General features: G+C 50.2%; 1 protein-coding gene across 3 annotated transcripts in view; it reads right to left on the bottom strand.

Moving 5' to 3' along the window:
- The window catches only part of VASH2 (vasohibin 2), a 42,043-nt gene extending 21,452 nt beyond the window's left edge, over positions 1–20,591 (bottom strand). Inside the window, exons 1-6 of one of the 3 annotated variants that reach the window (XM_074036181.1) lie at positions 20,421–20,591; positions 19,350–19,823; positions 10,050–10,138; positions 4,917–4,973; positions 4,365–4,439; positions 2,484–4,274 (exon numbers count right to left, since the gene is read on the bottom strand). In XM_074036181.1, coding sequence (XP_073892282.1) covers positions 4,256–4,274; positions 4,365–4,439; positions 4,917–4,973; positions 10,050–10,138; positions 19,350–19,625 — 516 coding nt within the window. In that variant the 5' untranslated portion in view covers positions 19,626–19,823; positions 20,421–20,591 and the 3' untranslated portion in view covers positions 2,484–4,255. Of the gene's footprint in view, positions 1–2,483; positions 4,275–4,364; positions 4,440–4,916; positions 4,974–10,049; positions 10,139–19,349; positions 19,824–20,420 lie in introns of those variants that run through there. The other 2 variants (XM_045396905.2, XM_005540808.4) reach the window with 2 other exon arrangements.
- Between the last annotated feature and the right edge of the window lie 223 nt (positions 20,592–20,814).

Below are 20,814 nucleotides of genomic sequence, written 5' to 3'. Positions count from 1 at the left end.
CTTTGGGGTTTCATTTCTGGGGAGGAATGGTGGCCTTTCTTTTCTTTCTTTCTCTCTCTCTCTCTCTCTCTTTCTCTCTTTCTCTCTTTCTCTCTTTCTCTCTTTCTTTCTTTCTTTCTTTCTTTTTCTTTTTTTGAGACAGAGTCTCACGCTGTCACCCAGGCTGGAGTGGAGTGCAGTGGCGCGATCTCAGCTCACTGCAGCCTCTGCCTCCCAAGTTCGAGCGATTCTCCTACCTCAGCCTCCTGAGTAGCTGGAATTACAGGTGCCCGCCATCATACCCGGCTAATTTTTGTATTTTTAGTAAAGACGGGGCTTCACAATGTTGACCAGGCTGGTCTCGAACCCCTGACCTCAGGTGATCCGCCCTCCTCGGCCTCCCAAAGTGTTGGGATTACAGGAGCAAGCCACCGCGCCTGGTCAGAATGGTGGTCATTTTGCAGAACATTATGAATGTACTTAACATCACTGAACTGTGCACTTAAAAATGGTTAAAATGGTAAATTATGTTATAAATATTTTACCACAATAAAAACCAAAACACAATGTGATGTGTGCTATAAGAAAGGCAAGCCCAGCAACCTCTGGGTGGACAGAGGAGGGGCCTCAGCAGGGTAACACTGGAATTCGTCTTACAGGATAAGTAGTCAGCCAGGTGGAGAAGTGGGGAGGAGACAAGAGAGAGCACCAGTCCCTCATGTCATGAGTCACTGATTTCGAGGATTTGTCCCATCATGACGTCAATTGGAAAAGCCTTGGGACCTGGAGCAACTGGGAATGGAGAGGGAGGTGGCGAGGTAGTATGGAGGCAGGCAGGGAAGTAACCTGAGCTTTTCCAGGGAAGTGGGAGCAGCAGTGCCAAACCCGGGATCATCTTTCTAGTATCCAGCCTCCTGGGGCTATTCCTAACCTGCCTCTCATAATGAACCTGTTACTTTAATAAACCACAGTGCTTTAGTACCACTAGCAAGCCCCACCATGGCCAGTGAGGTCCCCTAAAATACCTGCCATAGTTCACAAGATAATTTGGAAGCAAAGGTCTACCTCTCTAGCATGCATGTAAAAGCATGCGCATGTCCTTAAGCAAGATAAAAAGAAGTGGCTCAGCACTAATGAATCCTAAACTCTGGGCTAAAGTCAAAAACAGGGAAAGCAAGGAACGACAGGCCGATGGACACAGGTGTCCAAGCAGCCAAGCCAACCGGTTTCAAAGTTGTTGAGCCAGGACCTGCAGAAGGGCCTGTGGGAGACACAGACGGATGACCCCATTCATAACCTTCACTATCCCCGAGTGGAAAGCAGGACCCGGGGATGATGACCAGCACAAAAAGACAAAGATGCTGTAACCTTTAGAATCCAGGTCTGTTTGGGAGGCTGAGGCGGGCAGATCACCTGAGGTCAGGAGTTCGAGATCAGCCTGGTCAACATGGTGAAACCTCATCTCTACTAAAAATACAAAAAATTAGCCGGGCGTGGTGGCACACGCCTGTAATCCCAGGTACTCGGGAGACTGAGGCAGGAGAATCGCTTGAACCTAGGAGGTGGAGATTGCAGTGAGCCGAGATCATGCCACTGCACTCCAGCCTGGATCACAGAGCAAGACTCCGTCTCAAAAAAAAAAAAAAAAAAAAAAAAAAGAAGAAGATTTCGGGTCTGTGTTTCCTGTCTGTGTGCAAGAGTCAAATTTCCCTGAGTTCAGCAGTGTGAACTGAAGCTCTCCACCTTCCCACGCTTTTCTGAAATGTCAGAAGGATAAGAACAAAGGAAAACCACCAGCACACTGTCTCTGATTTGGACAGGCTCAAAGGCTGTTCCTGGGTCTATCCCCACAATTCCAAAAGGTTGTGGGTGATTCCAATGGCATGATGTTCGAATGTATAAAATTGTGCAGGGATGAGACTATTGTGTAAGGGAGGTGGTCATTTCAATGACCTAAATCCAGAGGCACTCAGACACACCTCAACAAAGAGTCTGAAGTTAGCTTGTCCACCCCATGAAGGGCCTGGGCTTGTGTTCCCCTTCGTCGATCTCGTCCACCAGTGCATCCCCAGCCAATTGTCTGCCTCCATTAAACTTGCAGGAGGCTTCGCTGAACAGCTGTGGCTGACTCCTGCCACTAAAGGGTTGGGGCCCTGAGCCATCTGCTGCCCCGACCCCCATTCCCAGCCTCCTGCTGGGTTCCCCAGGCACATGTTTCATCTCCTTTGTGGGAAACTGGGAGGAGGATGACAGGAGGGTTGGAGAGGGGCCTCAGTAAGGTTCAAGTTTCCATTTTTCAAATGTCAGCCAAGGCACCTGTGGTCAATCTTGTTTCAGATCAGGCCTGCAAGTGTTTCCACAGGCTGCAGAAAGACTCAGAGATTCCCCTTCCCACAAAGATGTCCAGGAGACCCAGAAAACAGACTCGACCAATCCTCCTGTCCCCAGTCTAATTTTGAGCCACATGTCCTTATACTCACTTCTCCATCTCCTTTCTCTCCTGATTTTCCTTCTACCTCTCTGACTTTCCTTCTTAAGTCTCTTTCATGGGCTCTTTGTGCCAAACTAGACCAAAAAAATACTGATTTCATCTTTGATCTTTTTCTCTTCTCACTTGTTGAACAGTAATCACAACCCCCTAATCACAGCTCCTAAATTCACATTTCCAGTGCAGATTTCTCTGTGAGCTCCACACTGCAAATACCTCATCCCGACATCCCACAAGGCACCTCAAATTTAACATGTCCAAATCTGAGCTCACCTCTCCCTAAATCTAATCCTCTCCTTGAAGTCCTTCCCTTGGACTATGGCATTATCATGCAAGCCAGAAATATGGAGTCACTGCCGTTCTCCAGTAACTCCTATCTAAGCAGTCCCCCAGTGGTGGTGATGATATATGCCTCCATCTCTTCCCTCCACCTTCACTGGCACTGTTTTAGTTCAGGTCTGCCTCTCCTTTCTCTGCCACTCTCATTCCTCCCGATAATCCCGCAGTCAATTGCCCAATTCAGAAACCTGGAGTTGTTGACTCCTTCCTCATCAACTCCTGTATCTAGTTGGCCTAGAAGTCCTATACATTCTATCTCCTTGATAGCTCTTAAACACATTCCCTGAAATCCATTCCCATCCCCAGGGCCATCAGTCTAGCCTCACCATTCCCTCATGTAACAGCTCCCAACGGGCTTTGCTGATCCAGCTCAGCCTTCCCCAATCTGCCCTTCAGCCTGTCCTTTGGAAAACTACATCTCTAGAGCACATACCGAAGCACGCCACACCTCTGCTTCAGAGTTGTCATCTGGGTTGCCCATTGCCTTTTGGAAAACAGTCATTTTCAGCACAGCGGTCAAGGACCTAACTGATCTTGCCTGGGACCATCTCTCAAGCTCCTGTCTTGCAGTATTTCCTTTTCCACTGTCCCTTCCAGCATCCATCCCATAGGACTTCGGAGCGTCTTTGCTTTTCTATCTGATCGTGTTCAATTGCCATCACCACCAAGATGTTGATGCCATCACAATTTCTCTGCACCATATTCCTCTCAGGCTGAAGAGCCAGGAGTCTGGTGAAAAATGGAACAGAAAGTTTGGGAGAAGCTAGACCCTTGTTTTAGCTGGAGGTTCTGTCAGGTCAGGATACACTAGCACAGCTTGGCCTCCTCCACACGCCACTCTTAGAATTTTTCCAGACAGGCCAGGCGCGATGGCTCCTGCCTGTAATCTCAACAATTTGGGAGGCTGAGGTGGGCGGATCGCTTGAGCTCAGCAGTTTGAGAACAGCCTGCTGGTGAAACATGGTGAAACCCCATCTCTACCAAAAATACAAAAATAAAAAAAAATTAGCTGGGCATAGTGGCATGTGCCTGTAGTCCCAGCTACTCAGGAGGCTGAGGTCAGAAGGTCACTTGAGCCTGGGAGGCGGAGGTTGCAGGGAGCTGAGATCACATCACTGAATTTTCAAAGACTTTTCCCTGGAGATGGGTTTGGATACTAGCACTCTTGGCTCTGATTGCATTTCCCCTTGACTGTCTTTCCTGCTGCAATGTCATATTAATGCAAAGAACAGCCACATACGCACTCTCTGTAGTTGCTCCAAGTTAGAATTCTCCTTGTGATTAGTGAGTATTAGTGAGTCTGCAAGGTCACTGGCCTGAGAGCTGGCCCTGATGGAGGCTGCAGCTCACAGGTGAGACTAATATTGGTCCAAGAAGCCAAGCATTGATTTGGTTCACTTCTCCATGGTGGAAGTTAAAGAGAGGAACCAGAGGAGTCTGACACTTTCCTCAAAGGAGATAATCATCTCTGTGGATTTACAATGTTAAAGGCACAACCAGCCCCATTGTGAAGCCACCATTTATGCAGTAAACTAAGCATACATAACTTAAAGGATACATGCCCAGGATGACAGCTTCAAGGCATTTGATAGGCAAGGACTCTCGCGTCATTTCTTTTGCTGTTTCCATTAACCTGTAGGATAGAGCACAGCAGAGGATCTCAGAACCTATTTAATTACGCACTCGGGTCAGTCTGTCAATCCATCAGCATGCCTATCCCCACACCAGGAACCACGCAGGAGCACAGAGGGAAAAGGGAGAAGTCGCCTCACAGGAAGGCACCAAAGCACAAGAGTTAATTCCTGGAGTTAGTGCCAGTATTCCATAGCACCCTCCCAATGTCCCAAGACAGAGGGCATTACAATAGGACAAATAAAGGAAGTCTCATGAGGCAGAGTTTACAAGCCTCCTCCGTCCTGGGAGTTAGAATTCACCACTGAGCTCAGTCCTCAGTCCCACCTCCAACCTGGCCTTGGGGCACCCTCCACCTCCACCCCTTACAGACTAGGATACCTGAGCCCTGGGCTACGGGAATAGAGGTTGGGAGAGCAAGATGGCAGCTTGAGGGTAGGAGAGAGGTCATCTGGCCCATAGATCATGCACCACTTACCCACTCAGCGGTCTCATTTTCCTAATTTCAAAGAACTGGGTCCCTGTGTGATTATATCTGTGTAAAGTATGTAAAGGGAAAGTGACAGAAAACTCCAAAGGTCCCAGTAATGTGGCAGAGAAAGCTATGCATTCTGATTTCTCAATGAGATGAGGATGTGAGGGCTTTTCAGAAGTCGCCAGCACCCGGAAGGTAGCCAGTAGCCTCTAACTCCTCACTATCTTGCCCTGGAAATCTAATTTCTAACTTGTGCTTCAAAGTACCATAGACCTTTATACTAGCTCTTTTCAATCTGCTCTGTATTCTGGGTAGTTGAATATTTGTCTTAATTCACCTAGTAGACTACAAGCTCTTCGAGAGTTGGTACTATTCTTTTTTTAAAAAACAATTTTTTTTTTTTTTTTTTGAGACGGAGTCTTGCTCTGTCACCCAGGCTGGGGTGCGGTGGCCGGATCTCAGCTCACTGCAAGCTCTACCTCCCGGGTTTATGCCATTCTCCTGCCTCAGCCTCCCGAGTAGCTGGGACTACAGGCGCCCGCCACCTCGCCCGGCTAGTTTTTTGTATTTTTTAGTAGAGATGGGGTTTCACCGTGTTAGCCAGGATAGTCTCGATCTCCTGACCTCGTGATCCACCCGTCTTGGCCTCCCAAAGTGCTGGGATTACAGGCTTGAGCCACCGCGCCCGGCCAAAAAACAATTTTTTTAAGACATGAGCTTTCTATGTTGCCCAGGCTTGTCTTGAACTCCTGGGCTCAAGTGATTTTCCTGCCTCAACCTCCCAAGTAGCAGTATACACCACCATACCTAGCTAGAACTGTTCTTTCATTATCTTTATATCACCCATAAAACCTGGCAGAAGGCCAGGCACAGTGGCATATGCCTGTAATCCCAACACTTTAGGAGGCTGAGGTGAGTGGATCACCTGAGGTCAGGAGTTCGACACCAGCCTGGGCAACATGGCGAAATCCAGTCCCTACTAAAAACACAAAAACTAGCCACGTGTAATGGCATGGGCCTGTAATCCCAGCTACTCAGGAGGCTGAGGCAGGAGAATCACTTGAACCCAAGAGGCGGAAGTTATGGTGAGCCAAGATCGCACCACTGCATATCAGCCTGAGCAACAGAGTGAGACTCTGTCTCAAAAAAAAAAAAAAAAAAAAAAAAAACCTGGCAGAAATCCAACATATGCAAGTTAACAAATATTACTAAATGAATGAGGAATACATGAATGGATGGATGAATATATGGATGGATGAATGAGTGAGTGGATGGATGGAATGGAAGGGTGGATGGGGATGGATGGAAGCAAGGATGAAAGGGTGGATTGACAGCAATAGGGCTTTTCTGTAGTGCACAGACTCTGTAGCAGGGCTTACTGTGGCGATGTCACTTTTTTTCATGCCTGTGCTGGCACTTGGCATTGATTACTAAATCTGAGAAGCTGCACCATTATTGACTATCTGGGATTTAGCTGACTACCCAGAAGGTCTCAGGAACTGACCAGCTTGCACCAAGTTGTTCTGAAGGAGATGAAGAGTTTCCCGATGCTGTGCTCTCTGAGGGCTGGGTTTTTATTTTTCTGAGTCTAGTGAGAAGTTGCTTTGTAGGTTTTGCTCTTCTGCCTCGAACAAAAGCCTATAGGAAAAGTGCACATCGGGAAGGTGCTAATGAAGCCTGAACTTCCATGCCCAGAGCTGCTGCAGGTCAGGTGGGTGTGGGAGAGTCAATGGGTGCCCCACAGTGACAAGGGTGCCTGGAAACACTTTGATCCCTCCTTTTTGAAAAGGGCTGGGATTCCTCTCCTGGCACAGCTGTGCTTGGTCACTCAGACACAAGCACACATAACCCTCTGAAGAGCTCGGTATAAGAAGATTCTGGGCTCCAGCCCTGGAGAGTCTGACTTCAGGCCATGGTTCATAACCCCAGATGCTACTCAGAGTTACCTCACCTTAGATGACTGAGCAGGAAGCTTCAGGCTGAGGGGCTGGGGGGCCTCTGAAGATCACCAGTTTGAGGGTTACTGACCTGGGCCGTAAGAACAACAACTAACCTTACAGGCTTGCCCAGTTTTTAAAGCATACAACATACAAGATCCTAGAGGTAAAAGACAAAAATGAAGGGCTAAATATTCTCATTGTGAAGCGATTTCTTTACCTCACCAAAAATTTATACAAGCAATGAGGTTCCTGGTACATAAAGTAGAATTCGGTTGGCAAAAATTCACTTCTATGCCCAACTTTCCTCTGCTCACATATCTAATTTATACATCTAGTGTATCAAGTGAGACAAGCATATAGTAAAATAACTTTAAAAAGTGTACCTGAACGTCTTCTTTCGGCTCCTTAATCATTGAGCCCCCGAAAGTGGGCTGGGGAGAAGGTCTGCTCTAAACATGCCCTGAGGGGGAGACACTCACTGAGCCTGAATTTGCTGTTAGAAGGCTTCTCCCCCAATCCAGCAGAGCTCATGTGGCACCTCTCTCTCCAGAACCCCGTGCAACACCAGCACTCCTGTTGGCTGCTGCTCTGAGGATGTCCAAGGGGAAAGCAGGATTCATCCTTTCCTATCTCCACTGCCAGCTGAGCACATCCACAGTCAGGACTGACGCCAACCAGTCCCCATATCCTGGCACCTGTCACTGTGTCCAGGACAAAGCAGTAGGGAGTCCCAAGGAACTAAATAAAAGTCAGGTCAGCAGGTAGAAGAGTGGGTGTCCTGCCTTCCTCGTGCAGTGGCCCCAGTGGGCAGGGGGCCGGGAGCAGGTCCCCACAGCCTGCTGGTGCTTCCCTTCTCTGGCCCTCTCTGTAGTCAGTGATGCTGTTGGTCATTGACCTTTGCAGTCATAATGGGTCAGAGAAGAGAAAAATCGAAAAGCAGATCCTTCAGGACAACCATGAAAAGGTGGCAGATAATGTGCTGACACGTTTACAGCAGTGTGAGCAAATGATATGTAAAGCACATGCATATTTGCCCCTATCAATGCATTCCCAGTTAGGCTAATTCTCTTAACTCTCAGCCAGATGATCCTTGTGAAGACCATGTCCTAGATAGAAGAGGGAAGCCTTAGGCCAGGTGCGGTGGCTCACGCCTGTAATCCCAGCACTTTAGGAGGCTGGAGTGGGCGGATCACAAGGTCGGGAGATCAAGACCATCTTGGCTAACATAGTGAAACCCCATCTCTACTAAAAATTAGCCAGGCATGGCAGCGGGCACCTGTGGTCCCAGCTACTCGGGAGGCTGAGGCAGGAGAATGGCATGAATCTGGGAGGTGGAGCTTGCAGTGAGCCGAGATTGCATCAGCCTGGGTGACAGAGCGAGACTCTGTCTCAAAAAAAAAAAAAAAAAAAAAAAAAAAGTGGGGAGTCTTAAAGCCTATAATCAGTTGACTTTTAAGTTATAAAAAAAAAAAGAGGAGGGAGGCATTCTAATTGCTGTCACCTTCTAGAATAGTCTATGAGGAGTCAGTCACATCCAGAAAGGGTCAGCTCTTGGGTCCGGGTCTGCTCTGGCAGGAGTTGGTGCCTCGGGACCACATGGAACTCCCCATGTGGGTCCCAGGGTGGGCATCAGCACAAACACCAGACAGCCTTCCAAGGGCCAGGGCCGCCAGCCTCACTCCTGGAGACTGGCGCTACCTGCTCCTCCTAATATTGCCTTAGGATTTACTGGGAAGATGCCGGCTGGGGAGCTGATGATCTGTGAAGTGAAAACAAAGAAGCCAATCAAGTCATCTCCCGACCCAAATGAGCAGAAACTGGTATTTTCCGATCTAGTAATACCAAGCCCTGGGAGGGGGGGCGGTGCTAGTGTTTGGTCCCTGCAGGGAAGACACAAAAATCCACCCGGAAGATTTTTGCCATAACATAGAATGGACGGGCTTTTCTGGCATATGTGGGGCATGTGTGCAGTGTCCCCTGAAATCCTTTCTGCCTCAGGGCTGGGTATGGACAGACAAACAGGAAGCCGGTCAGTGTGCCCGGGACCTTGTAGAATAGGCTATGTTTTATACATTTATGGAGGAAGGCTAGCGGTCCACAGAAGCTTGACCTCCTGGACAGTGTGCTGGGGTCCAGCTTCCCATCTGACTCCTCTCTCTATAAAATGCCAGAAGGGGCAGGTGGACCATCCACTCCTGCCCCCCTGTCCCTACAGTGTTGCTCGTGGGAGTCCTCGGAACTGATCTAATCCTGACTACAAACAACCTGCAGATGCGGAGGAGAAACGGACCAAACCGGCTGGTCTGAACTCGGACTGAACCCAATGAGTTTCTTAGGTCTTCCTCAAGCTCAAGTTGGGGGAGAGGGCCCCCAATTGTAGAAGCCCAACCATTCATGTAGAACTGAGCAGGTCACCAGCCTGGGTCACCTGGGGAAACAAAGGCAGCACCAGGTGGGCCTCTTGTAGATCATGAGCAGTTAGGGATGAGGGCAAAACAGAGAAAGAGAAAAGGAATGGAAGAGTAGAAGGGAAGAAGGCAATAGACAGTAAAGGGCTGGGTGTGGTGGCTCACGCCTGTAATCCCAGCACTTTAGGAGGCCGAGGCGTGTGGATCATTTGAGGTAAGTTCGAGACCAGCCTGACCAACATGGAGAAACTCTGTCTCTACTAAAAATACAAAAATTAGTCAGGTGTGGTGGCAGACGCCTGTAATCCCAGCTACTCAGGAGGCTGAGGCAGGAGAATCGCTTGCACCCAGGAGGTGGAGGTTGCAGTGAGCCGAGAGTGTGCCAACACACTCCATCCTGGGTGACAGAGCAAGTCTTCATCTAAAAAAGAAAGACACTGAAGGAGAACAGGAGGAGGGGAACAAAGATGACCAAGAGGAAGGAAGTGGAGAAAGAGAAGATAGAAGGAAGAGAGGTGCTCAGGGGAAAAAGGGAAAGGACAGGGAAGAGGAGGGAGAAAGAGAAGCCAGAGGGACTCAAGGTGGACCAGCCTGCTCCATTGGGTCACTGCAATTACATCCTCCATGCACACTCTTTCTAGACTCCCACCTGGGGCATCCCTCCATGCCTGGCCTCACCAACCTTAGAGAGCTTTTGATGACCAGCTGGGGACAGATTTGCCACCAGGCTTGCGATCACCATGCCTGTCCCCTGGCTGGGTGTGCTCAGACCTTGGTTGGAAGGATACTGTAGGGTCTTCATGTAATTCTGGATCGCCTGGAGCCAGTCTGGGATCGTCATCGAGAGCCTGTAGTTTGGGACCTGGGGTATTGAAGGCTGCAGAGAAATAGAGAAGAGGAAGTGTTTATTAAGGAGGCGCTCTGGGGCCCAGCTTCTGGGGACAGGCAGCGGGCTGAAGCCACCAGAGAGAGAGGTGCTCCTGAGAGCCAATGGCAACATGGTCACCCTGGCGTGGCCACCTGATTGAGCAGTGCCTCCTCCATGAGGTCTCCCGGGAACAGTGAGTCCTTCATTGACGCTCTCCCTCTCTGAGTTCCCTCTGAGTCATGGTGGTTCTCTATGGCCCTCCGTGCTGTGTGAATACAGCTTTCTTCCCTGCAGGAGCCTAACGCCTCCTTGAGGCAAAGGACCACGTTCTATCGTGTCCCCCGCCGAGCCTGGCCCAGGACGGGCATGAAAGCACTTCATCAATGATTGCATAACACCTTTTGCTGCGTGGCCAGTGGTGATCCACTACAAGTGCTCTACTGCAGGGCCACATTTACACAGAATATAAAGTGAATGGATGCCAGGCGCCGTGGCTCACGTCTGTAATTCCAGCACTATGGGAGGCCAACACAGGTGGATCTCATGAGTCCAGGAGTTCGAGACCAGCCTGGCCAACATGGAGAAACACCATCTCTAAAATTTAAATAAATAAATAAATAAATAAATAAATAAATAAAGTGAACGGTGCCCTAGAAAATTGCAACATGGCACCAAGAGTGCCACATCTCAATACCACCCTCCCTGCAATGCCCAGTGTGTCCCTTTCCCTGAGTCCTATCCCAGATGGATTAGGGAAGATCCCTCTTCTTGCCTTGACTCTCCCCAGGCAAGTGCAGCTCCTCTGACTCATGAGTCATCTTACCACTTTACCCCTCATAGCAACTCAATCAACACATTCACCTCCCAGTCTGCCCCTCAGTCAACACTCCCTGAATGTCTACAACATAGCAGATGAAGTCCTGATCCCTGCCAGGAAGAGAAAGAACCAAAGGCAGGCAAGGACTGGAAAGGGGGAAGCAGCCCTATCCTGAAGGCCGAGAGCAAGAACAGACAGGGACGTCCAGTCGAGTCACTGCTGAAAAGCCAGGCATGGTTTGGGGTTTTCTTGGTTGGTTTTGTTTTTTGCTTTATTTCCCCTATATGTCTCTCGGTCTTCTGACCTCTGTCTTCCTGAGGTCCTTGGTGACAGAGAATCTCAGCCCACGTGGGTGGGGCTCCGGCAGTGCTGCTGCTGGGAAGGAGAAATGAGGCTCCTCCAGGCCAAGCCACTTAAGGAGAAGCAGAAAGGGCCTGAGGACGGGTGACACTCACCCTCAGAGCAAATAGGGCAAGGGCGGCCCTGGGGATTTGGTGCTCCGCTGATGGAAGGGGACTCCGCTGGGGAGATGGGGATGGCCCTGGGCAGCCAGGCCAGGCAGCAGAGCCAGACACTGCCTAAGGCTGTTCGAGGCTCTCTCCCTGGCTCTCCAGGCACCAGCCCCAGTGTGAGGCTGAGGGCACGCTGTCTCCCGCCTGGGCATCGGGCTCTTTCCATACTTCCACCCCTCTGGCTGCACTTACTGCAAATGCTCCTTGACATTCCTTTCCTCTCACTGCCTCAATTCTCTCTTGGCTTTGAAATGTCCTACTTCACAGCAACTGCCTCGTCAGCTGGAAGGAAACTCATCAGAATCACACTTCCTGCATTACAGCCAAGGTATTATGTGTGTGTGCGTGAATGTGCGTGTGAATGTGAGTGTGTGTGCCCATTCAAGCACAGCTATTCTGCAAGCTCCATTTTGTGTATGACATGTCAACCCAAATCAATCACATTTCTGTCTGGGAGTGTCATTTCGGGGGCAAAACATTGAATATTTGTTCCCATCACACACACACACACACACACACACACACACAAAGCAAGTCAAAATGTAAAGTGTATCCTGTGTGTTTGCCCTAACATACACTAGAAAGTGCTTTATGTAAAAAATGTGCCAGAGATTTCACAAGGTGAGGAGAGAAGGGGAGACGCGAACAAGTATGTCTTTAGCACCTCCTGTGTTTCAAGCTTTAGGCCCTGTATGAACGGGAGAGAAAGCCCAGGAGCAGAGGCAGAGAGGAGGGGAATTCTAGTTTATGAAGACATACGCAGGTTGGACGCAGTGGCTGATGCCTGTAATCCCAGTACTTTGGGAGGCCAAGGTGGGTGGATCGCTTGAGCCCAGAAGTTCAAGACCAGCCTGGGCAACATGGCAAGACCCCATCACTAAAAAAAAAAAATTAGCCGAGCATGGTGGTGCAGGCCTGTAGTTTCAGCTACTCAGGAGGCTGAGGTGGGAATATGGCTTGAGCCCAACAGGTCAAGGCTGTAGTGAGCCATAAATGAGCCACCATACTCCAGCTTGGGTGACAGAGCAAGACCCTGTCTCAAAACAAAAGACATAAACATTTCTGCACAGAAAAACACAGTCTAAACCTCTTTAATAGAAAAGCTGGTAAGCGTGGGAAAACGCCCTGAAGAATCACCAGCCACCTAAGAGATCCCCAGAGAGGTGTCCCTAGGCCAGAGCCTTGCTGTAGCCAGTAAGACTTGGCTCAAGAGTCTGCTGAAGGACTGACCACCAAATTATTTCAACCCCCGTCAAGCCCAACAAAGCCCACAAGAGCTAGATGGCAGGGTGGGAGCCGACGGCAGCTGGTCCTCAGAATAGCAACCCGATGGCGCCCGAGGGCTTTTAAAAACAGCTGCATGGTTACCTCAGCCTGGCTGTGAGCTGAGTGCAGGAGCTGTGGCCACACTTCCTGCCCATTGGGAGGGCAAACGTATACATTCCCCAAGTCCCAGCTGGGGGCAGGGCTGTGGTAGGGAGGTGCAGAGACCGCAGACGGAATGATGTCATAGGCTACAGCTCACTCTGATGTCTGGGAGAGATGGCTGGGCTTACCCTGGAGGGTCCACTTCCAGCCAGCGCCTCGGGCTGCCAACATTCCCACTGGCCATGGACTGTAAACCAGGTGGGCTTCCTGGAGTGTCATTAGGAGACACACACAACCAGGTCCAAAGCCCTGCTCTGCCACCTACTAGCTGTGGGCCCTGGTCAAGCTGCATGACCTCTCTAAGCCTCTGTTTTCTTCCTGATAAAATAGGAATAGTATCACCTACTTCCAACCTTCCAAGCTGGTTGTAAGCATTACATGACCTAATGCAAAAGTAGGCAGCTTGGGACTTGGCATATGGTGCTCATTAAGTGTAAGCTGTGTTGGCCAGGCCCTGTGGCTCACGCCTTTGGGAGGCCATGGTGAGTGGATCACTTGAGGTCGGGAGTTTGAGACCAGCCTGGCCAACAGGGCGAAACCCCGTCTCTACTAAAAATACAAAAATCAGTTGGGCGTCGTGGCGGGCGCCTGTAATCCCAGCTACTCGGGAGGCTGAGGCAGGAGAATTGCTTAAACCTGGGAGGCGGAGATTGCAGTGATTGAACCACTGCACTCCAGCCTGGGTGTCAGAGCAATACTCCATCTCAAAAAAAGAAAAAAGAAAAGTGTAAGCTGTGTTATTATTCATCACCAATATATTGTCAGGGGTCTAGGCTGGGGAAACCTGAATGATCCATACTTTTCTGGAACTGGAAAACAGAATCAGCAGCAGCAGAGTCCCTGGACACTCAACTTGGGAGCTTCACATCATGAAGATACCTTCCCACCTTAACGGAGAGGATGAAAACGTTCACTGCTCCCTGGGGATGCATTGATCACAATGAGTTAATATCCTTAATTCATTATGCGTTCATGCAAAGTGACAAGAAAACTCTTTAGGCCTCAGTGAAACTAAAAATGGCCCCCAAAGGCGGAAGCAACCCGTGTCCATTGACAGATGAATGAATAAACAAAATGTGGCATCCCACGGAATATACGATGGTATACAATGGAACAGTATTCAGCCTTTAAAAGGAAAGACGTTTTGACACATGCTATCACATGGATGAAACCTGATGACATTTTGCTAAATGAAATAAGCCAGTCACAAAAGGACAAATATTGAATAATTCCTCTTACATAAGGTTCCTAGAGTAGTCAAAGTCATAGAGACACAAAGTAGAATGGTGGCTGCCAGGGGCTGGGGAGAGAGGGAAACGGAAAGTCAGTGTTGAATGGGTACAAGGTTTCAGTTAGGAAGATGAAAAACGTCTGGAGATGGATGGTGGTGACGGCTACACAACAATGTGAAGGTACTCAGTGCCACAGAGTTGTACACTTAAAAACGGTAAATTACATGATATATCTCTCTCTCCACAATTTTAAGAGCCATGAAAAGACAATTCACAAAACAAGAAAAGCAAATAGTAACCAAATATTTGAAGAAATTGTTTAAGTGCTCTAGTAATATAAGAAACGCAAATTAAAGCCACTGCAAAACATCATTTTCCACCTTTCCAGTTAGCAAAAACATGCTGAAATGTAGATCCCCAATGCTGGTAAGGATGCTCTCCTACAGGACCGAGGCAAACATAAATTGGTACAACCTTTTTAGGAAAAGCCCAGGGCACATCCCTTTTTTCTGTTCGTGACTGGGGCCCGCAGAGTCCCTTCTCATGCTATTTTCCTGCCAGATTTCATCAATTGCTGTACTACCTGAAACTCCAGCTTTGATTGTCTGTGCCCTTCCCCTCAAGGGTTTCACCACCTGCTGCCTACATTAGCCCCACAGCCGTGGCCAGGCTGATGAAGGCAGAATCCAGAGGAAACAGATAGAAACGAACCTCTTCACACAGGCACTGCGCCTGTTTTCTAAGGCTGGAGGCCCCAGACAACTTGGGGGCTAGGGGACACAAGGAGGGAGTGGAGTGGACAGAAAGATGGTGTTCAAGAGAAAGAATAATGAAACAAACCACAGGCAAAGCTCTTGTGAGGAGCCTCTCTTCCACTCTGTTCTTGTGAAGCACAACTGACCTGTCGGTGATACGGACCGACACAGTTGTGTAACTGACATTGCCGTGCGGGAGAGAAGGGAAAGACCAGGAAAGGAGCCAGGGAGGCAGTAAGAACCCCAGGCACTAGGAATCTTTAACAAGAGCAAGGAGAATTCAAAACCTTTTGTCATCCCTACTCTGAAAACACTATGCAGGCACCAGACAGAAGAATCTTCTCTGGCAGCTTGGGAAGAGAAGCACAAAACAGCACCCTCGAGCCCAGGATGAGCCCCAGGCTCCTGCAACAGAGGCAGCCAGGAATCTGTGGGACAGAGGTGCAGGACAGACAGACAGACAGAAGGTTCTCAATCCAGGACTGGGGAGGGAAGGAGCTGCCCGCAAGAGCTGGCAGCGGGCAGAGATGGCCCTTGACTGCAGCCAGGTCTCTAGTACCAAACACTCCCGTGTCTTCACTCAGGTGAAACTCAGTCCTCTAAATGTGAATTATTTTCCAACTGGGAATCAACACGAGAGTAAGACACAAGAAGTGGGGTCTGCAAGAAACTGACTGCTGTTTCTTGCTGAATCCATCCTGGTTTTCTGCCCCAAGTAGAGTCCAGTTCCAGGCTGTTAAGAAAGAGGAGGATTGCCCTAGAATTTTCCTAGAATGTCCACTGTTTTTTTCGGGGCTGGCCACTCTCTCTGAGCCTTGCTTCCCATCTGCTATTATCCTCCAACTGACTCTTGCTATTTCCTTAAAGTCTCTCTGAAAAAATCCTGCCTCTGACCTGGTCAATTGCTATCTTCAGACCCAACAACCACCAGGGGAGAGGCCTGGAGTCACAAATTTAGAAGGAGGATCTCAAAGCAGGGGAATCCCTGCAAGGAGGGGACATCTGGACCCTTCAGGCAGAAGTTACCATGGCTGCTAAGGGAATGTCCTGTAGTCAAAGGAAGTGTCATTTAGTCCTCCATGCAGGTCCTTGAAAACCTCCCCCATCCACTTCTTTTGCTTCTTAGTCTATAGTCAATGGCCAAAAATGATTGATCCCCCTGAAGCCCACCAAGCTTTTACCACTGCTGCCACCCTACCACCCTTCTTCTGTACCAATTCCTCAGTAAGATATTGATTTGGTTGATGGAGAAAACGACTCGACCCCAGAGGAAAGAGTCTGCCAAGCTGAGCACAGGAACAATCCTCTAATCCCAGAGGAGTAGCCCCTGGAAAAGGGAGCTTTTGAGGCTCTTCCCATGTTAAGGCCTAGGCAGGGGTCAGGGCTTGGGGAATGTCGGGGCCAGGGGAGATACCATGATAGGATTGGGGATAGAGAACCAACCATTAAGATGCAATGTAAGAGAAATGTTCAGTTCTTTATATTTAGGGCCAAAAAGCTGACTGTCCACATTTGGGCTGGGGATTCCTGGTTTGGAAGCAGTTTTCATGTGACCTTTTAGTTACTATGAAAAGTACCATATGATATGGCCACTGTATAAAAAAGGGAAAACTGGCCGGGCGCGGTGGCTCACACCTGTACTTTTGGGAGGCCGAGGCGGGTGGATCATGAGGTCATGAGTTTAAGACCAGCCTGCCCAATACGGTGAAACCCCGTCTTACTAAAAATACAAAAAATAGCGGGGTGTGGTGGCACATGCCTGTAATCCCAGCTACTCAGGAGGCTGAGGCAGGAGAATTGCTTGAACCCGGGAGGCGGAGTTTGCAGTGAAGCAAGATCACGCCACTGCACTCCAGCCTAGGCGACAGAGCAAGACTCCATCTCAAAAAAAAGGGAACACTTTCTTAAGAACACAGCATTCAGCTACAATAATGGAAAAATCAGGTACAGGTCTCAGGAAGTAGCAGTCTGTGTTCTAAACTGCTCAGACATGATTTAGAATACTGTGTTTCATATGTGCTTGCAAATGACTAATGACAAACTAGGAATTGTCTCAGAAGGAGGAGGGTGAGTTGGTCTGGGAATTATGACACATAAGAAAGGGCAAAAGACCAGGCGCGGTGGCTCATGCCTGTAATCCCACTACGTTGGGAAGCCAATGCAGGAGAATCGCTTGAGCCTAGAAGTTTGAGACCAGTCTGGGAAAAACAGTGAGACCTTGTCTCTACAAAAAAAATTTGTTTTAAGTTAGCCAGGTTGAGTGGTATGTGTCTGTAGTCCCAGCTACAATCAGGAGGCTGAGGTGGGAGGATTGCTTGAACCTGGGAGGTTGAGGCTGCAGTGAGCCATGATCACACACTGCACTCCAGCCTGGGTGACAGAGGAAGGCCTTGTTTCCAAAAAAAGAAAAAAGAAAAGGGCAAAAGGAGCTATCTGTGGACAAAGAAGTCTAAAGGAAGAAGCAGAGCAGAATGATAGAAAAAGTCACAGTCCTGAGGGCTCATAGTCCAGCGGACCTCTAGCATCACACAGATCAGCATTAGCGACCTGGAGACTCACGGGTCATAACATCATGAGATTTTAGAGTTGGAAAGAACTTACAAAGTCTGCTCTATTTCCATTTTATAGATGAGAAAACTAAGGGCAGAGATTTTAAGTGAATGACCTCACTTAAGTGAGGCACAAGGGCTGGATGTCATACAAGCAAGACTAGGATTCAGTTCCTTGATGTTTACTCCAAGTCCCTTCCATCCTAAGAGCACTCTCTCATAACATTCAAGGGTGCTGTGAGTAGCAAAGGAAGTCGCCAATGCTCTGCCCTGATTCCAAAGGCAACACAATAATCAGTGATGAAATGTGATTTGGGGGTGGGAGGGTGCTGCGAGGAGGATTTATGGTTGGTCTATGAGCTTCCTAACAGTCAACTCTGGCCAGGCCTGAGATCAGCTGCCTGGGAAGCAGCAAGCTCCCCATTCCCAAGAGGTCTTCAGAAAGAGGAGGGGATTCTGTTGAGAGGTGGGAGACTGGTCTCTACAAATAGGAAAATTCCATGATTCCCACATAGAGAATGCACCCCCCACCTGCCCCCATACATGGTTGGGGGAAGGATGAAAGCACAATTAGAGGCAGGGTTGGTGCTGGTGCTACTAAGGAAGGCAGCATGGGACAGTAGGAACAGGCGTGTTTTTCCTTGTGGTCACTTTTCTTCCAAGTTTAAGGGCTCTCGGCTCCTCACTGGAGGAAAAATTCAATTCTCAAGTCAGAACTGCAAACCAGGAACAAGGTTGTTCTCATGTTCAAGAACTCAGCAAGGGTAATTATGGTTGACACTAAAGCAGGCAAGATTCTAGCTGGGCACAATGAAGATCTCCTTGACCAGCAGAGTAACAGAACACTGTAACTGACTGCAGCAGTAAGTTTAGAGGCTCTGTCACTTCCCCAAGGACACACACAGCTTTCTGGCCTGCAGGCTCAGATGCTCAGCTGTCACCAGGCTGGGGACTCAACCAGATGGCCTTCCGGGTCTCAAGTCTGGCATTCCTAGACCTGCCCAGGAATCTTCTCAGCCGTACCAGCGTCCCCAGGGTCCAGGGGAAACCATCCGTCACGCTATAACCCCGAGGCTCGGCAGCATTTCTCCCCAGTTTGCATTTTGATGTTTCATATAACATATCTACTCCCACCAGGGGACATCTCCCTCCCTCGGTAACGATATCCTTAGCCACCAAACCCAAATGGCTCACTGGCTTCTCTCCAAGGCAAAAAGAGAGTTTCACTCCTCAGCCTCTTTTTCTATCCAGTGAGACTAATTCATCATGTGTACTGGAAAGTCCCTTTTAAGTCTCAGCCAAAAGTCTTTCTTTTTTCTTGGAGCCCAAATAAGCTGGGAAGAGAGAGAGAGAGTTCACTGTTTTGCAAGTTTCAGAGGTGAAAGTCACTGTCATAAAAAAAAAGAAAAGAAAAAAAATTGGCAAAAAGTCTGGAAATGATTCACACTGAGAAGTCTGACTGGTTGATTTCAAATTCATTCACAGCTTAATAAATCATTTGCTGGGGGAAGAGGGGAGCAGAGGAGGAGCAAGACACTCTAAAGAGAACAAGCAGAGTGGGATCCCTGAGGTCTATGCATTCTTTGGCATCGCTGGTACCTGCTGGCTCTAGCTTTTGCTGAAGAAGGATGTATGTGGGGGTGAGTAAATAATAGAGTTTGGCTGGAGGTTCAAAGACACCTTGGCACAATCCAATTACATAGTCCCAGGATAGCAAGCCCACTACCTCTCCCTTCCCCATTTCTTAGGCTTCCAATCTAAACATCTCAATTAGAAAAGGGCTGGCAGGGAGAAATGGGGAGAGGAAGGAGTTTGTAGCAGGACCAGGAAAATGGAGATTGCCTCTATTTGCTATGTACAGGCTGAAACGGTCCCCTCTTTGCCTACCTACCCCCAGACCCCCAACCCTGCCCTGGAAGCCACTGACCTTTGCCAAGAAGGTGGCGTTCCTGATGGCGCCCACCATTTCTCCCCCCTTAGGGTGCACCTTGGCCACGTGCATCCACATGCGCTCCCAGGTGTGGCTGTCGATGGGGAAGCCGCTCTTGTTAACGTGGAACAGCACCCCGCCGTCTTTGTCCTCCTCCTCCGAGCCCCCGCTGGTGGCGAGGCTCACGGGCCGCGCGTGGCTGCTCCGGGATCGGGTGCCTTTGGCGCCTTTGGGGTGGGGGCAGCGGTGAGTGTCGGCCGCGGAGCCGGTCATGGTGGGGCCTGGGCGGGGAGCGAAGTACTGGGGACGCGCGGCGGCGGCGGCGGCGGCGGGGGGCGTGTGCGCGCGGGCGCGGCGCGGGGATCAGCGCCCCGCGGGGGCGGCCTTCTCCATGCCTCTTGCTGCGGCAGGACGCGCCAAGGGGGAGCGGCGGCGGGAGCTCCGCGGAGACTCCCTGCTTACCGGCGGTGCCTGAAATCAGCGGAGACACAGCTGACACCACAGCTAAGTGGACCCACAGAGGAACCGAGTAAGGGGCCCCGGAGTGTCTCCACGACACCCCCCGCTTCCCCCTGCACGCTGACAACCTCCCTGGGAATCGATGACGGGTTTCCAGCCCTGCTATTACCTAGAAAGGCAGCTCAAAATGTGCTACGAAGCTTCACACACATCTAAACCCCGGGGGTTGGGGATGGAGGGGCACAAGGAGCGTGGGGGATGCTGAGCGCAAGGTGTGGGGAGAAGAAAGACAGCTTGTGTAGCGTGAAGGAACAGGAGGTTCCCGCAAGGCTCCACACATTCCTAGGTCCCCAGATGTGGCCGAGAGAGGAGCGCAGCCACGAACGTGCCGGCACGTGAGCGCCCAGGGCTGGCGCGAGGGCGCTGCAGCAGCCTTGGCTTGCAAGGCGGCCCGCTTTCTTCCAGGAAGCCCTCCCGGACCCCGGCGGGGACCTAGTGGAAAGAGCTCCATCCGCCCCCTTTTCCCCGAGTTCCAGCGCCTAGCACCGGAGGGACTGGTTGCAGGCGGGCGGAGCGCAGGAAGGGCTCGCGGCAGCTCCAGTATCCTACCTCGGGACGGTCGGCTTCATAGCTGCAGAGCCTCTCCGGGCGGCGGGACAGTGGGGGCTGCTGCTGCTGCTGCTGCTGCTGCTGCTGGGCCTGGGACTGGGGCTGGGGCTGGGGCTGGGGCTGCTGGGGCTTGCTGCGGCCGTCGCCTCATTCCATGTCCCATTCTCGAATGTTATTCTGTGACATATAACCGAGTCACCCGGGCAGCCGCCGATGTTCCGAATGCGTCCATTGGCCACCGCAACAAAGAGGGGCGGGTCCTGGGCTCGGGACTCTACAACCCCGAGCTCCGCGACGTTCTGATTGGCTCCAGGGGTTCCCTGGCGGGAGGGGACCGGAGTAGGGGGAGCCTGGCTGCCACGCGAAATCCGATCGCTGTCGTGTCCTGGGAGCC

Source organism: Macaca fascicularis, chromosome 1 (assembly GCF_037993035.2).
Source record: "Macaca fascicularis isolate 582-1 chromosome 1, T2T-MFA8v1.1".
Taxonomy (NCBI): domain Eukaryota; kingdom Metazoa; phylum Chordata; class Mammalia; order Primates; family Cercopithecidae; genus Macaca; species Macaca fascicularis.
The sequence above is the reverse complement of the archived record's forward strand: the minus strand, read 5'-3'. Positions and strand labels throughout refer to the sequence as shown.